We start from the raw sequence: 20,238 nt of genomic DNA, 5'->3' as shown, positions 1-20,238 counted from the left end.
ACAATTGGGCAAATTATAGTTTACCCATTTGTAATTTGACCGAAATTTAAGTTGTTTACCTATTGTTTAAAATTTGACATTTTACTCACTTGAGATTAGTTTTGTCAGATTTTCGTAACATATCTATGATAAAAACATGGCTAAATATCTAGTTTTATTCTACTTTTATGTCTTTCTCCTTCAAAAATACAAAAATATAAGATCAAATAAGATAAAAAAGGATCCAGCGAAACACTTTTATCATGAGATTTTAAACCACAGGTAGACAACTTAAATTTCGCCCAAACCACAGGTAAATAAATTGTAATTTGCCCTTAACAATTTGTCGCATTAACGATTGTGAAAAATTTTGTTGTGCGTGTCCATAAACGTTTATCTTTTGAGAATCTGGGGAAAGATTCAAGTCTCTGCCTAAAATTGTGCCACTTGCCAAAACTTTTGTAGTAGTAGGCTCATGGTCATTAATATGAATTTATTAGAGATAATTAGAAATTCTTTTATCCAATACTTGATAAGTTAAGCATTGAGTAGATGAGTTCCAGTTAACTTATTAATTGGTAAAATCTTTAATTATTGAATAAAAGATCTAGGGTTTAAACCTCACTTATACCAAAAAAAACTAATTAATATCTTATGGTCCGTTTAGATTGAGAGGAAGAGAAAGGGAGTAAAGTAGAATTAACCCAAAATTAGCCTATTTTTAATTAACTCTACTCTACTCTCCTCCACCCCCCCTCTCTATTCATTCAATCCAAACGGGCCCTTAGTTTTGTAATAAAATGAATTATCATGGAACATACATTATAAGTTAAAACTTTATCGTATTTAAAAAAAAAAAAAAAAGTTTTAAAGAGTCTTTATTTAGTCTAAAAGGAAGAGAAAATCTAGTTTCTAAATGCATATCAAGTAGCTTGATGAAAATCATGGTTTTAAATCAAATAATTTCTCCTCTTTTGATTGTTTCAAAAGCCTTATGACTCAATGCCAACAAGCCAACTATAATTGTAACTTAGAATTGGGGTTCAAATCACTTTTCCTTTTTGTATTATCAATTTGTTTTATTAAAAAAAAAAAAGATCGAATATAGCTATGGGAACCTACATTCCAAACACCATAATTTGAGGTTGTGATTGACTCATTGGGTGGTTATAATTATAAATCTATTTACTTGAAAAGTAAGCTAATCTAGCCTTTGAGTTTTAGGATAGAGGGCAATTACGAATTACCAAATGAGAACCCTTTTACTTTTATGGACCCTCCCCTCCATACCTCCTCACATGTTGCCCACTAACATCTACATCTGAACCTATTAATTGGCGGGCCACATTATGGATGTGACATAACTTAAATCGAATGGGCAATCAAACTACATAAACAGTTTTAACAACCTTGTTTTCTTAAATCTTAATAGCAAATCTTTAATAAGTGGCTCAAAGATTAAATGGTCTAAGGTCAATATGAAAATTATATAATAGACATCAAATCAAATCATATAAACACTTCTTCGAAGAGATTAGCATGAAGAATTTTCTTGGTGTCATGATCTTACTTTTGAATCTCATGGTTTATTTCCGAAAGAACCTCCTTAACCACTGCAAGTGAAAAGAATAAGAAAACAAACCTTCGTTTCAAATATCCTACTCATATTTGTTTGTTTGTTTTTCTTTTTTTTTTTGGCAATCAAACTACATAAACAGTTTTAACAACCTTGTTTTCTTAAATCTTAATAGCAAATCTTTAATAAGTGGCTCAAAGATTAAATGGTCTAAGGTCAATATGAAAATTATATAATAGACATCAAATCAAATCATATAAACACTTCTTCGAAGAGATTAGCATGAAGAATTTTCTTGGTGTCATGATCTTACTTTTGAATCTCATGGTTTATTTCCGAAAGAACCTCCTTAACCACTGCAAGTGAAAAGAATAAGAAAACAAACCTTCGTTTCAAATATCCTACTCATATTTGTTTGTTTGTTTTTCTTTTTTTTTTTCTTTTTTTTTTTCTTTTTGGGTCAAATCAAGCATTTTGGATTCTAAAGTGTTTGTTTAGTTATAGATTTTAACTACTACAAAGTTTTTTTTTTTGGTGGGAATTGATTTCTTTCTCAAGTTATCCTTAACCACAAAGGCATTTTGGTTAAGATAATAACTCCCCGAGGATTAGGGATATATCAGATAAAGTAGATTTTGAAGAGTGATATGGAATATGTAGTTGAAGAGAAACTCACCATGAATTTTTTTTTTTAATTTTTTTGAGAAGCAACTCACCATGAATTTAATCGAATATGTAAGCAATCAATTTTTGCCTCTTACTTTACTGTGTGTTTTTTGGAGCTATAATTATGGAGCATGTTGTATGTCATAAGGAAGTTTGAATTTGATGAAAAGGGCTCAAATTTCTTCCCTTTATATCATTATCAATCAAATAAAAAGTTGTTCTACATATCAATCCTTACCTCTTTTATTATTTGTGAGGTTAGAAAGTGTTACAAACTTACATAATCAGTAATTGACAAAATATAAATTTCAGATAAATTTACTATTGACATCATTTTATAGTATACCAATCACAATATATCATCTTAGTTGTCACAAAAAATGTAAAATTTATTATATCCTTAAATTTTGGTCTTACACATCATATTTATGCTATGTAGCTACGTGTAAGATTTACATAGGGTATTATGTACTTTCACCGGATGATTCACTTTAAACATATTAGTGTATTATGTTATCTCATCTTTTTAATATTACTTATCATTCAATGTTTTTTTTTTTTTTTAATACCAAGTATTTTAAACACACACATAAGAGAGTAGAGAATGTCTTAAAGAAACTGATAATGGTGTATATAAAAAATGACCTAACTCAATGTTAAATCATACTTGAAAGTTCAAATAGCGTTTAAACCACTATGAATGTTTAGACTCCCAAACAACAAATTACCAATTCAAACTTTATATCAAACAATGTATGTGCGGAAAATGATAACAAGCTTATAACATAATTGATAAATAATCTAAACCAATTAAAATCATATCCACAACAGAAATTAAATGGTAAGGATTAAGGGAAGAGAGATGCAAAAATAAGGCCAACACAACGATGTGTTATCGAAGAGGAAACTGAAGCCCTCGGCATAAAACCTCTCCGCCGCCCTCCAAGCTGTCAATAATCCACTAGAAAATGAAGTTGGGATATATGAACAGTAATAGACCCTCCAAGCCTAATCTACCCAAGTACCTAAGCCCTCCATGCTTCTTGCTCCAACGAGGTTACGCCAAACTTTTGTCTTTTCTAGCTTATTGGATTCCGCTATAAACTATAGTATCAACTAATAACCATTGGTCCCTTCCAAATTGCTTCTCTTAGCACCAAAAGACCTTCTCATAGATGTGAGTATGGTGAGAAAATGATTTGGTCAAAAACCTCTCAAGGATGTATCAATGGAGAGGGTGAGAGTAGAGGAATTTGAACAGTCTCTATGTGAAGATTGTGGATGAATCAATCTTGTTTTTCTCTAAGGTTTCTCTCTCAAAATTCTCTCTAGAAGCTCTCTACATTTCGTGAGTATGAGAGGTATTTATACTAGGGTGAGATAAGAATACAAAGAGTCAAGTTTTTCAAAACAGAGCTGGTTGGCGGCTTGGCCTCGCGACTTAGCTGAGTCGCGAGTTCAAGCTGCGAGATAACAGAACGGCCAGGCTGGACTTTTTGTCCTGTAGTGCTCCAGCTGGTGCGACTGTTCATCTTCTCGCACGCTTCACTCATGTGCTGAATTTGGCTACTTACCAATCGTGAGTCACCCGCGAGTCCTAGCCGCGAAGCCCTGCATCCTTGCACAATCTTGAGCATTTCTTCACACTCTCTCACTCACTACTCTTACATAAATCCCACCTAAATACAGGGTTTCTAAGTACTGAAATACAAGCAAATTGGCACGAAATAAAGCCAACGAGATGGTTGATTAAATTCAATCTTATAATCTCCCCCTTTAGCTATTCCGCGACAAAACCCTGCAATAAACTCTAGACTTAACGCGTGAGTTGGGAACAGTTGGAAAACTCACTCACACATAACTCTAGAATTTGTGAAGCTCTTGAACCATAAGACCAAAAAATCTCCTGAAACACAATAACACAATAAGTTCATTGTATGCAGAAAACTTGTAATACATATGGAACAAGCACAATGTGATCAAGTAAAATGGAATAAAACAATAAACCATGACTTGACCAAAACTACAATCACTATATACTAGTGATCACAATGCTCATTCACTCAAGGAATGAACATCCGGACATGCAAGCTAATAAGCTTATTTGCAAAGTATCATTTGTATGCCCAACACTCAACTAATGCACAAAACATATGTGCATCTAGGAACAAGATCCTACAAGGGCACAAGAGTGGTGTACTGAAAGAAAAATGCATGACATTTACCATCAAGTACAAACTCTACATAGCATGGGTACAAAGACCTAGAAACCTTAAAAGCTTACAAAAGCAACGTGTACAAACACAGTAAATAAACACTGAATAAACATCATAAAATTAAATAATAAACCAAAGATTCAAAAATAAACAAAACCATGAATTTTAAACCATAAAAACAACATATTAACCATAGTTATCAAAAAGCATTAAACATAAAGTAAAACACTGTTTGTAACATGCTTCCCCTCAAAATGACACTCTCCCTTAAGAGCTGCCCCCTCAAGAATTAAATTTCCTCCCCTTTTTGACTAGAATAGCCAAAGGGTCACTGTTGGGAGTTAAGATTGTCAAACTTGGCAAGAAGAACGTTGAGCTTATCTTGGATTGCTGCCATCCTTTTAGTATGCTCATTCTAAACTTCTCTGAGTCCATCAATCCTCTCCAGGATGATCTAAAGTGCATTTGGAGGTGCAGCGGATGAGGTTGAGGCTCTGTTCCTCTTGCTTCTACTTCTGGGTGTGACTAATTGTCCTATAGCTTCTGCTTCAGTTTTCATAGGATCCCCTTCTCCTTGGTCACCCTCCTCATCATCACCTGGAAGACGGACTTGTATCCTTGTGAGGGTTAGCTTATTTATGGCTGATAGGGGAGCCATGTGACTGATATCTTAAAGGATTGCAACACCTTTTGCTCTAAACAATCTCATAAGAAAACTAGGAAAGATTAGCTTGGGCTTGGAGGTGGTTCTGGTCTCTTCCACAATTGTGTCAAATATGTGGGAGCTGATGTCAATGAAAGTTTTCTCCTTGAGCTCCATGAGGAAGATAGCTCTGGCATTAGTCAGTATAGTCAGCTTCCTCATTGGATACAAGTTGAACATCATGATGGTGTTCAAACACCTCAAGTCAGCAGGAAAGTCAGTAGTGTTGAGACATCTCTTTTCTTTAACACCACCAATTGACTGATATCTTAAAGGATTGCAACACCTTTTGCTCTAAACAATCTCATAAGAAAACTAGGAAAGATTAGCTTGGGCTTGGAGGTGGTTCTGGTCTCTTCCACAATTGTGTCAAATATGTGGGAGCTGATGTCAATGAAAGTTTTCTCCTTGAGCTCCATGAGGAAGATAGCTCTGGCATTAGTCAGTATAGTCAGCTTCCTCATTGGATACAAGTTGAACATCATGATGGTGTTCAAACACCTCAAGTCAGCAGGAAAGTCAGTAGTGTTGAGACATCTCTTTTCTTTAACACCACCAATCCAAGCCTAAATAGTGTCTAAGGATAGCATCCTGTCTTTGTAGTTGGTAAACTCATGATCCTTTAATCCCTTAAGCCCCAGAACCTCATCAATATCATGAGCATCTATGGTGAACTCATGTCCTCTAATACAGCAGTTCAGCTCATCCTCTCTTATGTTCACATTTGCATAAAATTCCCTTATTAAAGGTTCACACACAACAGGTATGTCACCTAGTAACTTCTTCCATCCTCTGCTTTCAAAGCATTCTAGAATGAAGGTATCTTTTAAGTCATTTAGATCCACAAACCTCTCCTATATAATTGTTCCCTTCATGAAAGAATCTCAGTATCTTTTAAAGTGTTGAACAGACCTAAACAAATCATTGTCCATTTTCAGCCTTTTGTCAGCCTTCTTTGCAGCAGTTTTCTTCTTTGTAGGTGTGGGAGCCATCTGTAATCAAGCAGAAAATGCCACAACAAGAGCAGAACACAATATGTGGAAATACACAACTATTAGTAACAAGTTAGGTGCAAAAGGGAGTAACATAAAGTCAAGTCAACACACAAACTAAGCATAAATGAGAACCAAAGAAGGATAGCTCAAATAAGAACACAGTAACTCAAACTAATTCAGTCTGTATAGATGCAAACTAGAACAAGTATAAAATAGCTAAGTATGGACGATGGAAACCATATTCAGGCAAAAAGGAGCATATGTCTATGAGACATGTCTAAGAGAATATGAAATGATAAAATTTTCAAAATAGAAGCACACACATGATAAGGATACTTAAAAACACAGCATAATTAGACAAATAATCCAAAAACTCAGACCTTTTGAAAACACCCAAACTCACATACACAGAGAAACATAGAAAACCCTAAACCCATATTTCTAAAGGATGTGAAAACTATCAAACGACAAAACTCAAAACAAAGACTAGCACAATGAGACTAAATTATGATAGCAAATGTATACAGTAACAAAAGCAGCCATTCCCAATCACCCAAACCCAACATTTTAAGCACAAACATGTTCGAACACAGAATATCTCAAAAACACAGTGACAATTCATAAAACAAGAAAATAATGCTCAAAACATGAAATATGAAGTAATAAGGAGAAAACCCATACCTTTTTCTTGAAGATTTAAGAAGAAATGGTGCTAAAATGGAGGATTTTCAAAGAGAAATACTGTGAGTTTGAAGGAGTGAAATGGGGAGAACAATGAACAGTCACAAAAATTTGAGGAAAAAACTAAAAAAATTTTAAAAACTGTCTTTAAAACATAAAACAAGCATTTTTTGCAACTGAATCAAGTCGCTAGTAAGTCACCAGGGTAAGTTGCGAAACACTTTGAAATTAAGATTCCTAAAAAAAAAATTTAAGTGTTTTTCGCTATTGGAAAGTCTATCCGCGAGATAGTCGCTAGGTTAGCCGCGAAAATCTCTGTGAACCCCTCATGACTAAACCTTCTACCCGCGAACAAGTTGCCACACTGAGCCGCGAGAAGCATAAAAACTCAAATTTTGAAAAATTTTCTAAGTATTTTTCGCAACTGAGACCTTGACTCGCTAGTGAGCTGCGAAAAATCTCGGAGTGGGCTCGCGACTGGGCTAACTCGCGACTGAGTCGCCAAAACAGGACAACACTGTTTTTGACATTTTTGTAAAAACAAAATACTTTCCAAAAACAACTAAAACACTCAAAAATCTTTTTGTGTTTGATCAATAAAGATTGAACATGTGAAAACATATTTAAACAAGTACAATCACATAAATGAATATGGCATTCATTGAACATAGACTTGTGTGATGTGTGTGGGTATCAAAAATGAGATAGTCCTTAGTCTAATGTGAAACTTCAATGATCAATTCAACCAAGACATACACAACTAGCACTAGATAATGTGACCCATCTCAATTATAGAAGTATGCATATATGACCTCCCACATGAACTTGAATACATTTCTTTGAAACTTTTCATTTGGCTCCATATACATCATTCTTGTGGATGAATCAATCTTGTTTTTCTCTAAGGTTTCTCTCTCAAAATTCTCTCTAGAAGCTCTCTACATTTCATAGGTATGAGAAGTGTTTATACTAAGGTGAGATAGGAATACGAAGAGTCAGGTTTTTCAAAACAAAGCTGGTTGGTGGCTTGGCCTCACGACTTGGCTGAGTCGCGAGTTCAAGCCGGGAGATAACAAAACGGCCAGGTTGGACTTTTTGTCCTGTAGTGCTCCAACTGGTGCGACTGTTCATCTTCTCGCATGCTTCACTCGTGTGCTGAATTTGGCGGCTTGCTAGTTGCGAGTCACCCGCGAGTCTTAGCCGCGAAGCCCTGCATCCTTGCACAATCTTGAGCATTTCTTCACACTCTCTCACTCACTACCCTTACATGAATCCCACATAAATACAGGGTTTCTAAGTGCTGAAATACAAGTAAATTGACACGGAATAAAGTCAACAAGATGATTGATTAAATTCAACCTTACAATAGTAAATAACATTTTATTATATTTACCTATAATTTATAATTAATCATAAATTGCATACAAAAAAAATTCATACTAACAATAATTTTTGGAAACTCACGCTCACTCTTGAGAGAGAATCTCTCAGCACAGTTTACTGCCTTTGTAACGAGTTTCGCTACCAATGCAGCCTCCCTCCACCTTGTTAGGGAGCTTTTGCCACCCTTAGTTGTGGCTTTCTCCCCTGTTGGTGGTGGTCAAGCCAAGGCCCTGAGGGATGCCCAAATTTGGCTTAGATTGTGATTTGGATGATTCAAATCCAAGGTTTGAGCTCAAGCACTTGCTGGTTCCTCCTTTTGATTACCGAACCTTTGTGTCTTCATGGCAGTGGTGGGATTCCCTCCTGGATATGGTGTTTCCCTTGAGTGGTTTTGATGCTTTACAGGAGGGTTCTTTGAGAGCATAGGATTTTTTTTTTTTTTTCAATTGTATTGATGATTCTTCTCAATTGTTTGAAATGGTTTGGCCTATAGTTTTTTTTTTTTCTCAAAAGTTGCATTTGAAAACTTGGATTTGGAGTTTAAATTAAGAGAAATGATATGTCCACAATAATTTTACAACATTTTTATAACAAATCCTAAGTGGCAGATTGTTACTAGTTATTATTATTGGGTTAAAAAAAGTAATCTTAGTGCTAAATTCAAATTTGAACTAATAACAATTAATCACCTATAATTTGTTATAAAAATGTTATAAAAATATTGTGGACATAGCACTTCTCTTAAATTAATAGATTTCAAATGCCTTGATTTCAAATCCATTAAATTTAGGAGTTATTTCAAATCCAAGTATTTTAAAAGTTTAAAACCCTTGATTGATTTGTCAAGTTCAAATCCTTAACCTTTTTAAAACTTTCCAAATAAAATATTTTGATTTTAGATTTCCAAATCCAAATCCAAATACCCAAATCATGTTATCCAAACACACAATAAGAGTTTTTTTTTTTTTTTTTTTTTTTAAATCTCCCAAACATTATTGCTCTTGTATATTTCTTCTTATTACTTTTTTTTTTTTTTTTTTTTTCAATTGTATTGATGATTCTTCTCAATTGTTTGAAATGGTTTGGCCTATAGTTTTTTTTTTTTTTTCTCAAAAGTTGCATTTGAAAACTTGGATTTGGAGTTTAAATTAAGAGAAATGATATGTCCACAATAATTTTACAACATTTTTATAACAAATCCTAAATGGCAGATTGTTACTAGTTATTATTATTGGGTTAAAAAAGTAATCTTAGTGCTAAATTCAAATTTAAACTAATAACAATTAATCACCTATAATTTGTTATAAAAATGTTATAAAAATATTGTGGACATAGCACTTCTCTTAAATTAATAGATTTCAAATGCCTTGATTTCAAATCCATTAAATTTAGGAGTTATTTCAAATCCAAGTATTTTAAAAGTTTAAAACCCTTGATTGATTTGTCAAATTCAAATCCTTAACCTTTTTAAAACTTTCCAAATAAAATATTTTGATTTTAGATTTCCAAATCCAAATCCAAATACCCAAATCATGTTATCCAAACACACAATAAGAGTTTTTTTTTTTTTTAAATCTCCCAAACATTATTGCTCTTGTATATTTCTTCTTATTACTTATATTTATTTTATTTTAGTAATAAAATACTACTATAGTTTTCTTTAAAAAGTCATTACTAAATGTAATAAAATTTGTAATAATCATAGCATTGAAAAGATTAATTTGGCACGTGGTTTGAGAGAGAGCGTAACTTTCGAATTTCATAAGTGAATTGGGACAAGCAGCTTCACTTGAGTCAAACTAATTCACAAACCTAAAAAACCAGAATGAGATAAAGTAAAAGAAGTCTTTCACACCTCACTTTCCAATGAAAGCCACAACCCACATGATCTTGTTTGGGGATATTGAAAGATCACAAAACCCCTTCTCTCAAAAGAAGATTTTCCCCATACCCCATTTCCTCTCTCTCTCTCTCTCTCGCTCTCTCTCTCCCTACTCCAAAATTTCGCTTCAAACAAAGCCCCTCTCACTCTCATTGACCCTACGCTTAGTAACCTCCCTCACCAACTATTAGCAAATAGCGACCCCTTTGAATGGCATCTTGCCATATGTTGCTATCTAATTGAAACACGCAGGTCAGTAACCCCTGGCAGAAATAGAGTCATGGTCATGTTTTTGCTTACTTGGCAGTCCCAATCATGTACCAACATGTGTCACCCATGAGTCCCCTCCTCCCCCAACCTTTCAAACCCAACCCAAAATTATTGAGGCTAATGAAGGAGAAGAGAGAATGGGGGCCCTAAAATTGATAAATCCAAAGGGCAAAGTACAGAGAGGTGCAATTATTCATGCCATGAAATTCATCTCAAGCAAGAGAGAGAGAGAGAGAGAGAGAGAGAGAGAGAGAAATCCAAACCCCACCCAAAACCAAAGCAGAAAAATAAAGTAGTAGTATAATATAAACATCATTTGCTACCACATTTTTAGGTGACTGATTCCCACTCTCTCATTGTAAAAGAAAAGACCCTCTCCTTTCTCTCTCTCTTTTCATTTCTCTTTTCTTTCACTTTCTCTCTATATTTTATCTTTCTTCTCTCTCTCTCTATGAGACACCTATAGAGATTAGAGGGGAGGGAGAGCTAGAAGAGACAGCCATGAAAAACACCATAAGATGCTGCATCTCTTGCATTCTACCATGTGGAGCTTTGGACGTAATTCGCATAGTACACTCCAATGGTCGTGTGGAAGAGATCAGTGGCACAATCCGAGCCAGTGAGGTCATGAAAGCTCACCCTAAACATGTTCTAAAGAAACCCTCTTCTTCTTCTAACGAGGGTTGTGTCCCAAAGATTGTGATAGTCCCTCCTGATGCAGAGCTTCAACGTGGAAAGATATACTTCCTCATGCCCGTACCGGAAAAAACTCGATCAAAATCATCATCAACATCATCAACCAAAAAGAAAAGAAGGTCATCAACGACCACAGAGGCCGAGAATAATAACAATGCCAACAACGCTGTTTCAATGACAAACCTATTGATATCTGATCAGTACTTGAGTGAAATCCTCTCAGAGAAGCTTTCCACACAAAGGGATCGTAGAAGAGGCCGCGTTGGTGTGTGGAGGCCTCACTTAGAGAGCATCTGTGAGTCACCAAGTGATGTTTAACGCTAAGCCGGTCGGTTTTTATTTTTCTTGTCATTCATTTTATGGTTCAAAAGTTGCTTTTTTTTTTTTTCACTCTTTTTCTTTTTTATGTTGTACATATAGGCATAGGGTAAAAAAAAAATAATAATAATGCAATAGTTTTGTCATGGTTTGGAAATTGTGATGATGATTTGAACAGTTTTGGTAGGATCTGTCATAATTAGGTTATTGTTACACGAATCTGGATTTGTTTTGAGCTTCATATGAGGGTTGATTGAACGAGGGATAAATTCAACGCTGAAAGTTTTGTGTTGTTGCTGAGGAAGAGATTGAGAGTGAGAGAGAGAAAGAAAGGGTACAAAGCCTTGTGGGTTTGTCTTGTTTTCTAGTTGAAAGAGTCATCTAGGACAACAAAAAATGTTATTGAGAGGGATCCCACTTCTACTGTTCAGTATTTCATTATATGAATAAAAATTGGACGTGATTGTGTTATTATTGTTGGAGCATATCAACATTGAGATGATATAGCTAATTTAACATTTTGGCTATATATGATTCAATATGTAAAAAAATGATATGAAGGTATATATTGATAATCCTTTTTTACTTTCTCTCTTTCCTATTCGGCTTTCGGCTATGATGCAATGCTGACATCAATCCCAAGAATGCAAACATATCTTTTTGCAGTTGTTTACACAATTCAACATATAACTGTGCAATGAAAAAAAAGGCAAGGACAATCCTTTTCATTTTTGAAGTGAAATAGAGACAATCCATTCACAAAACTTAAGATTTTAATTATTTCAACATGACATTATATTCTTTCTCAAAAAAATACATGACATTATATTATTTAAAATTTTAAATAAATTAACACTACCATGAAATGGATCATTTTAAAATGAATTATCTTTTGGATGATTTTTTTTTTTTTTGATTGTGCGCATGCAACACGTTAGTAATTCAACTGTGATAGTTTTATCAATTTTCATCCAATCATTGACCTTAGTAAGAATTAAGCCGATTATTCATCCGTGAATCCTGGCATTCGCATTAGAAAAATGGGCCATATCACATTGCCACCAGTCATTTATTTTAGTATTTATTCAACTTTAGGCAGGCAGTCATACTATGCGAAGCATTTCATAGGTTTAAAAGGCATAGATCAAAAGGCAATGAGCATCAATTGCTCATTGCTGTATATTTATCTCACTATACTGTGTTAGAAACATGTTCATCATCAGTGAGACTCAATATATATGATATTATAGTATATTCAAAACCCAATCACCAAAGAAATATAAAGATGTGATCATCAATCACACTACTGGATTAAATTCCTAGTGCTAGAGTGCATGGATTTTGATAGAGCACAAACCCACTTTATATTTTCCTCCAAATAATAAAAATTGAATAAATAGAACAAAAGTCACTTTCAGGTGGATGGAATGATAGTCCCCACAATGCTTTTTCCACCATAGAATAATGCAATTCTAGCTTGCACTAACAAGTGGGCATGTCTTTAAGCATTTTGTTGCCTTAGAGATGATTATTAGATGGTGCCATTGGCATCCTGTAAAGGTAATTACAGTAGAGTTTGACCTTACATTGGCTGGATATATGGTAAACATGATGGTTGTGCCTTGAGCAAGCCCATGTTCTCATCCTACATTTATATTAATTATGCACTAATTTTTTCCAGTCCCACTATCTGGGCCAACATAAAGGTGAACTCAGTTCACATATCATTGAAATGTAAAACCTAATCTGATATATCATTTGATCCCTTGGGCGTGTCAGAGTAACAGTAGGACACCTCAATGAATTTTTTCTTGCCAAGACTGACTGAAACTCTCAAACGACTTTTGTAATATGCATTGTATATATACATAACCATTTGATCAATGTAACGAAATACAATTTTTTTTTTTAAGGACAAACTAAATAAAATATTTATGTGTACAATTAATTAATTGGTATGCTTCTAGGAAAATGGTCCCTTTTTTTTCCAGGAGAAAAGTGATCCAAATAATTTTGCAACTAACTTGTACAGTATATATTATATCATATCAGAAAAAACGTGTAAATATTAAAGACAAATCTAATCTGCATAAGCTTTTAAAGATTCATTAAGAACATGCTAGAGATTGAATTAAAATTTTTTTTATAAAATTAATACCCTACACTACCAAGTCCAAAAGGTCCAAAAAATATGAGTTTTTTTTTTTTTTTTGAAATAAACAAATAAATTTGAAGCAGACCCATACCACAGTTGGCCCAAAAAGGTTTATAGAAAATATCAAAATATACGATGGAGATTTTTTATTCCTTTTGTGGTTTAGGATCCCAGAATTTGGAAATGCAAAATGCAAATATTCAAGTGGCGCCTCTATCTCTGGTCTTTGCATCGATTATATGGTTGCTGTCTCCTCCTTTTACCTTTTTCATTTTTTTTTTTGGTGGATATAGCTAATAGGTCCTCCTTTTACTTTGATTTTACTATATAGTTATAGAGATTAGAGAATATGCATTTGCATTTTCAGTTTCACACTTATTTACATGGTCCATTTTAATGTACCATAATTTTTTTTCCCCCCCCTTTTCTCAACTAGGAACTTAGAATTGACAACGGTGGAAGTGAACTTCTTGGATAAAATGGATTCGTCAATCTTGTCGGCACTCAACTTTACAATGTGCAGATCAAATGATCGGGACCCATCATGAATTGTCTTAAGACATTTTCTTTTTCAGTACCATAGGTCGGCCCCTACTATATCATCGGACTGATATGATCTTGTATTTTCTTTATTTGATTCGAGTACTTCATAGTCTCATACGGAATTTGCTTAGTAATCTTTTACTCCATGTGATGTGCACAAACTACTTTCTATTTAGGTCTATTTTCTTTTTCTTTTATTTTGTTGGACTTGTGAGTGAAAAATATTTTCTGAGGTTTCTGTTAATTTCAAATTGGACAGAGTTTCGCTCCAATCATCAATTGGAATATGACATTTGTACATGTCATGTGTTTTGTTTGACTCACTTAACCCAACTAATTAAGTGAATCACATACATTACACATAACATAACTGTACGCGTCATTTTCCTAGTGGCGGATGAAGAAAAACTGTCCTTTCAAATTCCTCTTTTAATTTTACAATTAGCTGCAAATCAATGGATGGGATCTTGTAGTTTAATTTTGACTTTCGAGTAAGTGGGTGATATTGGTTATGTGGCTCTTTCTATTTGGGAGTCAACTGGATAAAATGTTATATCTACCACTGGTTCATTTCTAAGGCCTTTGGGGTTTGTTTCAATTCTTCTTGAACAATACAATATTGTAGATGAGGTGATAGGAGTGGAACAACTCCTTATTACGTCTCTAAAGCTATTTTCAATTTTTCCGTCTAATCTTTGAGTAATTAAATCTAGTTTTTTATGTTTCTAAAAAAAAAATATATATATATATATATCTGGTTCTTTATTTTCAATTTTTTTTTCTTGAGGGTTTACAAACTGTAAGTTCCAGACAAAGGGTAATTGGATTTGCCACCGAATAGATCTGTACTTGAATATTTGATTTTTGTGTATTGGCTTGAAATAATAATGTATGGATTGGCCTTTGAGGCTGGTGAATAGTGATTATTATTATTATTTTTATTTATTTTTAGAATTTGGGGCTTGTGATTAGAGCTTGAGGTTCGAATGTTATTTTCATTGATTTGTAATGAATTATAAATTGTTAGTGGTTGTGCTCTAGATAACATTTCATACCCACTCACTAAAGAATGTAATATGATTGGGTCAGAAGGAAAAATTTGGAAAGTCATTGAAGTAGATTGGACCGTCATGTATGTACATAAAGTATTTGTCGCGTATATGTACAAATGGCACCACATACATTTCTGTGGTATAACATGAAATTTTTTGAAATAATAATAGGCCAGCTTTTTTTCTTTTTTTTTTTAAATACTACTAATTTATTATTTGGAACAAAAATTATATTCTAGCTTAAATGAAAAAAAAATAAATAAATAAAATGAAGTGCCTACCGCTCATAATGAAGATTTTGAGGAAGAAACATGTTAGAGAGAGAGTCATCAAAAATTAAGGAGAGTTATTGATCTCCCTATGGCATACTTCCATGATCCTTGGACAAATTTTCTCTCAACTTAAAAAATTAGTATATTATATTAGATGAACCAAACCCAACTTAACTACACAAATTAATTACCAAAATATTCCTGATTCTATTATCAATTAAATTATAATTAGGTTTTCAATAACCCTTATCTATCATCTTTTCTTCTTTTTATTAATTTATCTCCTAATATTATAAAAACTCAAGTATTGTAAATTAATTTGAGTGCTATTTTAAAGAATTAGTATTGCCATTTTTTTGGCATTGATAACTGGGATGCTATTTGGTGCACACAATGTGGAATAAAATCTTATATGAATTGAACAACTATTTTTTTTTTTTTTATGACACAACTTAATTTATTTGATTTATTTCAATATAATGGTTATGTATTAGGATTAATTTTACTGATACTTCAATGCGGTTAAATAACATTTTGGACCACATCGGCACAGTTACATATACACACATGGTGTAGATGAAACCAAAAAAGAAAAAAAGAAAAAGAAAAGGATAAATCATAAATTTGGTGTGTTTAGATGTGTTAGGATGTTAGTGTGTTGGTTTATTCCATGCCAAAGTTTTCTTGTATTTAAGCATTCAGAAACTTTTTAATTTGTATTTTGTGGGTCATATTGTAATTGGGTTGAGGTTTCACTAGCTCAAATTGGAGTTAAGGGTGTAATCGGTTCAATTCGGCCAGTTCTTTTAGTTTTGGCCAACTGAAATCAAAATTTTTGGTTTGTGAAATTCTTAACCGAAACCAATTGAAATAATTGGAAATCGATCGGTTTTGGTTGTATTTCGGTTTTGTTCGGTTTTCAGTTAAGCACTTCCAAAACTCTAAGTCAACATCACAGTCACAAAAAGAAAATAACAACTCAACAGAAATAACAACTCAACATCACATTGGGTTATCGATTTTTCAACAATAAAATAACAATTCAACATCATAGTCACAGATTCACAAAAAATAGCATTGATTTAGTATTAAACCAAACCCAAAATACAAAAAAGAGAGAGGGTTATCGAGAAATTGAAAAGAGAGAGGGTCACCATGAGAAGGAAAAGATCAAACCAGCGTAAGGAGGCCGGTGTGTGAAGGCTAGCATGTAGAGGCAGCAGCAGAGGTAAATTCCTATGGAGTGGAGGCTGTGAGAGGGTGGAGTGGAGGCTGTGAGTGTGAGAGTGAAAACGTGTGGGTTGTGGGGTAGGTGGAGTAGCCGTGGAGGTCGATGTGTGGAGGCTGGTGGCAAATGTGGACTAATGGAGGCTGGTGTGTGTGAGAGGGAATGATGGAGGCTTTGTGAGAGAGAGAGAGTGATGGAGGCATGAGGGAGTGATGGAGGCGTGTAAGTGAAAGTGGGGTAGGTAGGGTTTCTATTTTCTTTTTTAACAATTAGTTTCTGTTTAACTTAATTAATTTAAGTTAATTAGTTTAATTTTAGTTAGTTAATCTAACTTATCTAATGGGCAGTGGGCTTGAGTAATTTTAGCAAGGCCAAGCCCAAATGTCAGACCCAAGTTTGCCTAATATATTTGCAAGGCCCATGTAAATATAAAATAAAGTATAAATTATATGTTTATTTTGGTCCGGTTTTAGCCGGTTCAGTGCATGAATACTTGCCACTGAAACTGAAACCGAATTTTTCGGTTTCAAGAAATAGGAGACCAAACCAAAAGCAAAACGAAATTTTGAACACAGTTTGGCCAATTTCAGTTGGTTGTTTCGCTTTTTCGCACACCCCTAATTGGAGTTGTACAAGTTGGCATTTTGGTTGAGCGAAAATGGAGATGTTCTCTAGTGAAATGGCACGTGAGTGGTTTTTGAAAAGCATTAAGACAATAATGTCGCAAGACACTCGATCAAGTGAAATGGTTGAAACTAGAGAGAATTCAGTTACTAACCTCATTTTCAACGTTCTACATACCTTTTGCCTAGCTTATAAATACCTCATTTTCCACAAAATTAAACTCTAGTTCTCATTTGTAGATTGAGAGAAAACCCAAAAAAAAAAAAAATGAAGAGTCAAACACTATTATCTCTCCAGTCTCTCCTTCTCAAAATAGCTATATTCAGGAGATTAAGAGCATCACACCACATCATCACTACCTCTGAGCATAATTTTCAGAACCGGACCGGATCGAAAGGTTGGACTGGATCGGAAGTTCAGACCATGAAAACTGAGAATCATAATGAAAACCGATTTTTTAAGCCTAAAGAACCGAATTTTTAGTTAATTTCATGAACCCCTAAAACCGGGGTTGGACCGCACAAACCGGTGACAAGAACTGTGCGGTCCAACCCCTTAGCAATTTTTTTTTTTTTTATAAAAACAACTTACCACAATTTTATTCTACTTAATTAAATTATCCATCTCTTACAAGGAATTAAAAAAAAATTATAATTAAAATCTTTCAAAGATATTCAAGTTTACTTCAAAAATTAATCATAAATTTTAATGTTTTTATGGTTATTATTTTATTTTATTAACTTTATTATTTAATTATTAAATATATGCTTGAAAATCATTAAATTTTGCTCACATATATAGATATATTAGTCAATTTTGCTAGTTTTATAAATATAATATCTATATTTAGGCTTTAATTAATTATGACGTCATTAAGGTTCGATCCCAGTTCGACCTCAAAAATCTTGAACCTCTCCCTTTGACGATTCAATAAGCAGTCCGGGTTTGAAAACCTTACCTCTGAGATGTGAGTATTGATTGGAGTTTTTTGAATTATTGGAGCCACCACACAACAGCCAAGGAGACTTGGAGATTGCAATTAGAGCTCAATTATGAATCCGGGAGCTAGCTATGATAGAATAAGGACTTGTGGAGTTTGTTGCGAGCAGGAGCGTAAGACTTGAGTACATAGTTACTACTAGACCTCGAAGGTTTTGTGTGTAATATGTATTGCAAGTTGCAACTATCTCTTCTAGATAGTTTTAGAGGATCGTTTTCAGTGGTGAGGCTGTGGAGAAGTTTCTATGCTCTTTATTCGGGTTTTTCTCTTCGTTGTTATCCATGTNCAGACCCAAGTTTGCCTAATATATTTGCAAGGCCCATGTAAATATAAAATAAAGTATAAATTATATGTTTATTTTGGTCCGGTTTTAGCCGGTTCAGTGCATGAATACTTGCCACTGAAACTGAAACCGAATTTTTCGGTTTCAAGAAATAGGAGACCAAACCAAAAGCAAAACGAAATTTTGAACACAGTTTGGCCAATTTCAGTTGGTTGTTTCGCTTTTTCGCACACCCCTAATTGGAGTTGTACAAGTTGGCATTTTGGTTGAGCGAAAATGGAGATGTTCTCTAGTGAAATGGCACGTGAGTGGTTTTTGAAAAGCATTAAGACAATAATGTCGCAAGACACTCGATCAAGTGAAATGGTTGAAACTAGAGAGAATTCAGTTACTAACCTCATTTTCCACGTTCTACATACCTTTTGCCTAGCTTATAAATACCTCATTTTCCACGAAATTAAACTCTAGTTCTCATTTGTAGATTGAGAGAAAACCCAAAAAAAAAAAAAAAAAATTTGAAGAGTCAAACACTATTATCTCTCCAGTCTCTCCTTCTCAAAATAGCTATATTCAGGAGATTAAGAGCATCACACCACATCATCACTGCCTTTGAGCATAATTTTCAGAACCGGACCGGACCGAAAGGTTGGACTGGATCGGAAGTTCAGACCATGAAAACTGAGAATCATAATGAAAACCGATTTTTTAAGCCTAAAGAACCGAATTTTTAGTTAATTTCATGAACCCCTAAAACCGGGGTTGGACCGCACAAACCGGTGACAAGAACTGTGCGGTCCAACCCTTAGCAATTTTTTTTTTTTTTTTTTTTTTTTTAAAAACAACTTACACAATTTTATTCTACTTAATTAAATTATCCATCTCTTACAAGGAATTAAAAAAAAAAATTATAATTAAATCTTTCAAGATATTCAAGTTTACTTCAAAAATTAATCATAAATTTTAATGTTTTTATGGTTATTATTTTATTTTATTAACTTTATTATTTAATTATTAATATATGCTTGAAAATCATTAAATTTTGCTCACATATATAGATATATTAGTCAATTTTGCTAATTTTATAAATATAATATCTATATTTAGGCTTTAATTAATTATGACGTCATTAAGGTTCGATCCCAGTTCGACCTCAAAAATCTTGAACCTCTCCCTTTGACGATTCAATAAGCAGTCCGGGTTTGAAAACCTTACCTCTGAGATGTGAGTATTGATTGGAGTTTTTTGAATTATTGGAGCCACCACACAACAGCCAAGGAGACTTGGAGATTGCAATTAGAGCTCAATTATGAATCCGGGAGCTAGCTATGATAGAATAAGGACTTGTGGAGTTTGTTGCGAGCAGGAGCGTAAGACTTGAGTACATAGTTACTACTAGACCTCGAAGGTTTGTGTGTAATATGTATTGCAAGTTGCAACTATCTCTTCTAGATAGTTTTAGAGATCGTTTTCAGTGGTGAGGCTGTGGAGAAGTTTCTATGAAAAAAAAATATATATATATATATATATAAGACTATGAATGTGTATTAGAAAATAACTTCCATGGGTAATGATCTTGTCCAATCTTGATCACATGCATGTATGCCAAATGTGTCAAGTGTACCACACAAACGACACATGTCACATGTGCATGCGTGTGCATGTTCTAAAGCTACATGTCGATAGGTTCACTTTATTACCTTCTATGGGTTGTTCTTT

The 20,238-nt window shown here is 33.8% G+C and overlaps 1 protein-coding gene across 1 annotated transcript; it reads left to right on the top strand.

Annotated features, from left to right (window-relative positions):
• Nucleotides 1–10,089: 10,089 nt before the first annotated feature.
• LOC112036000 (uncharacterized) lies at nucleotides 10,090–11,839 on the top strand. Its single transcript, XM_024068815.2, has one exon. It carries the CDS (start codon nucleotides 10,853–10,855, stop codon nucleotides 11,363–11,365), a length of 513 nt encoding a protein of 170 aa, XP_023924583.1. The 5' UTR covers nucleotides 10,090–10,852; the 3' UTR covers nucleotides 11,366–11,839.
• The last annotated feature ends 8,399 nt before the right edge of the window (nucleotides 11,840–20,238 follow it).

The sequence above is a fragment of the Quercus suber genome, unplaced genomic scaffold, assembly GCF_002906115.3.
Source record: "Quercus suber isolate HL8 unplaced genomic scaffold, Cork oak 2.0 scaffold_938, whole genome shotgun sequence".
NCBI classification, from domain to species: domain Eukaryota; kingdom Viridiplantae; phylum Streptophyta; class Magnoliopsida; order Fagales; family Fagaceae; genus Quercus; species Quercus suber.
This window is presented reverse-complemented; position numbering and strand designations above follow the sequence as displayed.

Coding starts and splice junctions, on each gene's coding strand:
- LOC112036000 (XM_024068815.2), top strand. CDS start 10,853: ATGAAAAACACCATAAGATGCTGCATCTCTTGCATTCTACCATGTGGA.